At 40.8% G+C, this 6,476-nt stretch overlaps 1 protein-coding gene across 1 annotated transcript; it reads left to right on the top strand.

Annotated features, from left to right (window-relative positions):
• Window positions 1-3,200: 3,200 nt before the first annotated feature.
• On the top strand, window positions 3,201-3,962 carry LOC143855936 (uncharacterized). The gene has a single exon (XM_077365982.1). It carries the CDS (start codon window positions 3,201-3,203, stop codon window positions 3,960-3,962), a length of 762 nt encoding a protein of 253 aa, XP_077222097.1.
• Window positions 3,963-6,476: the final 2,514 nt, after the last annotated feature.

Raw genomic sequence — 6,476 nt, 5'->3', positions numbered from 1 at the left:
TTTGATCTTGCACGTTTTAGCTCCTACGAAGGAATTTCCGATCCTATGGAATTCCTGAAGACGTATCGAAGAGTTATGCACCTTAGAAGTGCCACAGACGCTTTCATGTGCAAGGCTTTCTCTTCGCTCTTAAAAGGTAACGCAAGCACCTGGTTCTGGAGCCTTAAACCTAATTCAATAGGATCTTTCCATGAGTTAGGGAAGCTTTTCGTCTCCTATTTTGCAAATAATAGACCACGCTGTAGACCAGCAGATGAGTTGATAGCACTGCAGTAGCCTAAGGAAGAGATTCTTCGAAGTTTTATGAGTCGATTCAATACGCAAGTAGTGCAGATCGCAAATTTAGATCTGGATATTGCGATTGCTATGTTAAAATTCGCTACTCATAATCGAGATCTGAAGTTATCACTTCATATCGAGCCATCGCGTACCTTACAAGAGCTAATGATGAGAGCAGATAGATTTGTCGATGCAGAAGAATCACTAGAGTTTGACAAAGCTGTTGATGCCCAAAAATCACAAGATTAACAGAAAAGTGACAGCCGTCAAAGCAATAAGTCAAATCCGCCACCTAAACCAGAGAATAAATATCAGGGTCGAGGTCCAATGCCTGCCTTTAAAAAGTTTTACACTCCACTTAATACGACGGTCTCTAACATTTTGTATGAGAAAAGAGATCAAGGTTTAATTCAATGACCTAGAAAGATAAAACCGACTTCCAGAAGCAAGAAAATTCAGAAATATTGCCATTACCATGAGGAGCGTGGACATATGACTAATGAATGTTTCCATTTAAAGGAGGAAATTGAAAGACTCGTCACTGGGGGACAATTGCATCGCTATGTTCGACAACCGCAAACTAATGGTCATCCACAACAAAGATCTGAGTCGCGACGATCTCCTTCGCGTCACCGTTCACATAATCGTCATCCGTCCACTTCTCGACATCACTCTGCCAGTTGCTATGGATCTCCTTCTTCTCATAAGGATCCTGGTACGGTCCGTGATCACATCGATTTCGATGCTCATGGACAAGTTGCGGGGAATATAGATATAATCTTTGGTGGACCAGCGGCTGGTGGTCCAACTACCGCAGGACGGAAGGCTTATCTAACCAGAGTGGAATCTCTTGACTCTCCCGCAAAGAAGCTGAAGCTTAAGGCCCATGCAACAGCCCAACAAATTGTCTTTACTGAAGCCAATTTTAAGGGGGTAACAGTTCCCCATGATGATGCCGTGCTAATCCGCCTAATCATTGCAAATTTTAACGTTAGTAAAATCCTCGTTGATACTGGAAGGTCGGTGAATATATTGCATTCTACGGCGTTTGATCAAATGGGAATCGGTATAGACCGTTTGACTGTGGTCGAATGGTCTGTCTATGGATTTTCTGGAGATTCGGTAAAGATAGATGGACAGATAGATCTTCTAGTAACTTTCCTTGTTGTACATGTTCCTTCTCCGTACAATGCCATATCGGCCGACCAACGTTGAAGGAACTTTAAGCCGTAGTATCTACACCTCATTTGAAGATTAAATTCCCTACCCCAGAAGGTGTTGGGGTCATATGCGGGGACCAGGACCAAGCCCGATCTTGTTATTACACGAGCCTAAAAGGCCCGAACAAGCCGAAAGAAGCATATCATATTGACTCGACAAACCCGGGGAAAAATCCAAGGACAATAAAAGGAGAGCCTGTCGAAGAATTAAATAAGGTGCCATTGTTTGACAGAGTTGAAGAAAAAACTATCCAAATTGGCTCATCACTAACAAGGGACCTCAAGCTAAAGTTGATCCACTTTTTGAAGCAGAATTCTGATGTGTTTGCATGGTTGGCATCTGACATGCCTGGAATTTCTTCTGATGTGATCGTCCATAAGTTGAATGTGGATAAATCGTTCAAACCTGTCAAACAGAAGAAAGAAACTTCGCACCGAAAAGGCCAACACACATAAGAGAAGAGGTAGAAAAACTTCTGAAAGCCGGTTTCATAAGAGAAATTAATTATCCTGAATGGCTGGCCAATGTCGTTATGGTGAAAAAAGCAAATGGGAAGTGGAGAATTTGTATTGATTATACAGATCTTAACCGAGCTTGCCCAAAGGATCATTTCCCTCTTCCGGAGATAGATATGTTAATTGTTGCTACCTCCGGTTTTCAGTTGTTGAGTTTTATGGACGCCTTTTTTGGTTATAACCAAATCCAGAGGTATGCTCCACACATTCTGAAAGCTTCATTCATCACAGAGCAAGGATTATTTTGCTATAAAGTGATGCCATTTGGCTTAAAAAATGCGGGGGCAATTTATCAGCGCCTAGTCAATAGGTTGTTCCAAGAACAGATTGGCTGGAACATTGAAGTCTATGTGGATGACATGCTAGTGAAAAGCATGGTAGCTGAGGATCATATCGCTGATTTGGAAGAAACTTTTTCAACCCTCAGAAGACATCAAATGAAACTAAACCCAAACAAATGTGCCTTCGGGGTTACATCCGAAAGATTCTTAGGGTTCATGGTGAGCCAAAGAGGGATTGAAGCTAATCCTAAAAAGATTAGAGCTATCATGGACATGGCCCCCCCTACGAGTGTGTAGAAGTGCAACGTCTGACTGGGAGAATAGCGGCTTTGAGCCGTTTCGTGTCAAAGTCACCTGAAAAATGCCTCGCATTCTTCAAGACTCTCAGAAATGATCAAGACTTCATGTGGACAAGAGAATGTCAAGATTCTTTTGATCGATTAAAACAGTATCTTCAATCACCCCCTCTGTTAACAAAGCTGAGTCCAGGAGAAGATTTGTATTTGTACTTGGCGATTAATCCGATGGTAGTAAGTGCGGTCCTGGTCAGTAAAAGGGATTCAAATGAGCAACCGATATACTGTGTAAGTCGAGTGTTGCAGGCGGCTGAAACGAGGTACCAAAATATAGAAAAGTTTGTGTACGCACTGGTAATTGCCGCCAGAAAGCTTCGGCCATATTTTCAGGCACATACTATAATTCTACTAACAGATCAGCCTTTGCGAAAAATTCTCCAAAAGCCAGAGACTTTTGGGAGGCTTATCACCTGGGCTGTTGAATTGGGAGAATTCGACATTCAGGTTCGTCCGAGACCATCCATTAAGTCACAAGTTCTAGCTGATTTTGTTGAAAAATGGTCGGGACCGACTCAAGACTTGTGGGGGGGGGGGGGGGGCAGGCACAAATGAATATCGATGAGAAAGATGAACACTCAAATAACTCAGCAACTATCTTTAATCCTCCTTCATTTAATCTGTGGATGCTATATGTAGATGGCGCAGCTAGAAAGAAGGGATCCGGTGCGGGTCTAGTATTGGTCGGTCCCGATAGTTTCCTTTTGGAGTATGCGATCAGACTAGAGTTTAAAGTTTCCAATAACGAAGCCGAATATGACGCACTTCTCTCAAGGCTTGTTCTGGCGTTAGAAGTAAATGCCGACTATTTGAAAGTCCATAGTGACTCCCAATTAATAGCTGAACAGGCGAATGGTGCATATGAGGCTAAAGAATGCAGAATGTTAAAATACCTGGAAGTAGTAAGAGAGAAGCTGAAGCGATTCCGAATGGTGGAAATAGTTCGGATTCCAAGAACCATGAATGCAAGAGCTGATGCACTCTCTAAAATGGCGGCCTCCGGAGTTACAGACGTTGGAACTGTATATGTTGAAATTCTAAAGCAACCAAGGATCGAACAAGGAGAAATTGTAGAACTAGAATTTGAATCAAGCTGGATGGATCCAATATTGGGGTACTTAAAGGATGGAATAGTACTGGAAGATCGGAAAGAAGCTCGCCGTTTAGAAGCAAAAGCAGTAGTAAGGGCTGACTCCAAGGCCACCGAGAAATTCGTCTATCATGATATCATATGTCGATTCGGAATACCACGAATCTTGGTGATAGACAATGGGACGCAATTTTCCAGTCAATACTTAGAAGATTTTCGTTGAAGATTCGGGATCGAACAAAGTTTCTCGTCAGTAGGGAACCCACAAGCAAATGGGCAGGTAGAGGTAACTAATAGGACATTATTGCAAACTTCCAAAAAATAATTGAATGATGTAGGAACCTCTTGGGCTGAAGAAGTACCGAATGTACTATGGGCCTATCGAACTACTCCTCGAATGGCAACTGGCGAATCACCATTTAGCCATACATTTGGAGTTGAGGCAGTTGTCCCGATTGAAATTGGGATTCCTTCACCACGAATAGAAGCTTATGACGAGTAGAGGAACTCCGAGTTTCTGAGACATAGTCTTGACCTTCTAGAGGAAAGAAGGGAAAAGGTAAGGATCAGGAACTCCGCCTACCAACAAAGGGTAGCCAGATATTATAATTCTCGAATAAAGGAACGGTCCTTCAGAATAGGAGATTTGGTCCTTAGACGAGCAGAGGTTTCAGAACCTCGGAATTCTGGAAAACTTACCCCACATGTTGTAGACACCCCATTTTGACCAGACCCTAATTCCCCAAATTGAATAAAGTTCTGAAATCAAAGCCCAAAATTTTTGAAGAATTGAGCCCTAAAATGCAAGAACCCGAAAAATGTCTACTTCTAGATTATTGTTGATGCCTTTGTGATGCTCGAATGATCCCTGAACCTCTATTGAGACACTCATCAAGTTGTCCCAGTTCCCTCCCTCATTTTCCCTAAATTTGCAAAAAAATACAAAAACACTTCGAGTTTTGGTAGTGGCACTACTTTATTTGCACCCTAAGTTGTAAATGAATGATCACAACCTTATTTTGGTATTTTCACTAACCGACATTGTCTGCTCGAGCACAAAGTGTTACCCAAAAGATTGTTATCGTTCCGTAGAATCCTCTCACAAAATTACACAAGAGATGGGCGGAAAATGAAAAAAAAAAGGTCAAGTCAGTGCTATTATCAAACCATAGTAGCCAATATCATTTCTTTAAGCAATAATGAAGGGAGCCAATTTCTATCCAGCCCACCTCTTTGTAGTGCAGGAAAGTAGTTAAAAAATGCATTTGAGGGACTGTCTAGGAGAAGAAAGAGGGGATAAAGTATATCATTTCCTTCAGGGTCCATTCTATACCAGAGACACCCCTAGTAATGTAAAGGAGCAGTTGTAAATATACTAAGAAGGGGCTGTCCTTGGAAAGAGTAGGGGTGTGAATTTATCATTTCCTTTTACATGTGCTATTCGAATTAGGACATAGGGGGTCTTTTATTTTTTCAACAAAAAAAAACAGAGAGAGAGGGGCGAGAACAGGGAAGAAAAGAGGGAGGAGAGTCTGCTGCCCCATGGCTACCACACCACCACTATCGTCATTTAGATCCAATCGTACCACACACCATGATCTTCCCCATTCTCCCCTCTATTTCCTCCATTAGAACCCTAACCCCATTCAAACCTCTTCAAAACCCTAATTCTAGTCACCTGTCATCTCCTTATGCATATAAATAGGGGTCGTTAGGGAGCTACAAAGGGGGAGGGCTCCCATTTCGTTTATAAAAAAAGAAAATAAGAGGGAGTAGAGCGAGAGAGAGAGAGAGAGAGAGAGAGATAGAGAGAGAGAGAGAGAGAGAGGAAAAAAGGTCCAAACCCTAGCTTTCCTTTTTCTTTTTCTTCTTCTTTCTTCTCCAATCCTCTCCAGCCGAACTCCGGTAAGCTCCAGCCGTTCTCCGATCATCATTACTTTTCTTAGAAACTATTTGTTTTCTCACTAGGTACCAGATCCTTACTCATCGTCATTTTCATGTGAACTTCAAACCCTAAACTCAAGCTTGAAACCCTAAATTTTTAAAACCTAGATCGTTCGACCAAAATCTTTACATCTAGACTTGTTGTTCATAGATTTGGCTGTTATTGCTTTGGATTCAAGAGATTCTCTTCGTTTGATGAGCATTAGAGGATTATGATTTTGGTTTTCTCTACAAATTCCGAGAACTTCATACTGGCATCAGCAAGCTCTTTGTGAAATTTTGTCTAAAGAATACAAGAAGAAGGAGAAGAGAAATGAAGTCAAGTTACAAAATCATTCAAGTTCATCATTTTCTGTTGGAGATCAGGTAATTCTTGTTGTTTTTCCTTATGAAAAATGTATGGTGTGTTGATTATTCTTGTAGAATTGCATGATTTGATCGCATTTGCTATTCTTTTAAACATTTATACGATCTCTCCATTCCTGATTTTCGGAGAAGTCTTTTTGCTTGTATGATCAATTGATCTAAAAATCTATGTTAGTTATGTTAGGATTTATTAGATGTAATAATAAGGAAAGATAATGAGGGTTTTGTACATCTATGAGTAAGGTTTTGCTCATATTAATATCATATATCTGTAGGAAATTGATATTTTAGTGTAATAATAGCATGCAAACAATTCCGATCATGATACAATATGCATTTTTGCTATTCACATTCAAAGGGAAAGTGTATGATAAGGCTTAATAATGTTATCATTTAATTGCTGTAGTTTAGACATCAATTTCCTCCT

The sequence above is a fragment of the Tasmannia lanceolata genome, unplaced genomic scaffold, assembly GCF_043159265.1.
Source record: "Tasmannia lanceolata isolate RefF3 unplaced genomic scaffold, GAP_Taslan_0.1 ptg000023l, whole genome shotgun sequence".
Classification (NCBI taxonomy): domain Eukaryota; kingdom Viridiplantae; phylum Streptophyta; class Magnoliopsida; order Canellales; family Winteraceae; genus Tasmannia; species Tasmannia lanceolata.
Note: the sequence above shows the minus strand (reverse complement) of the source record. Positions and strands in the feature narration are given on the sequence as shown.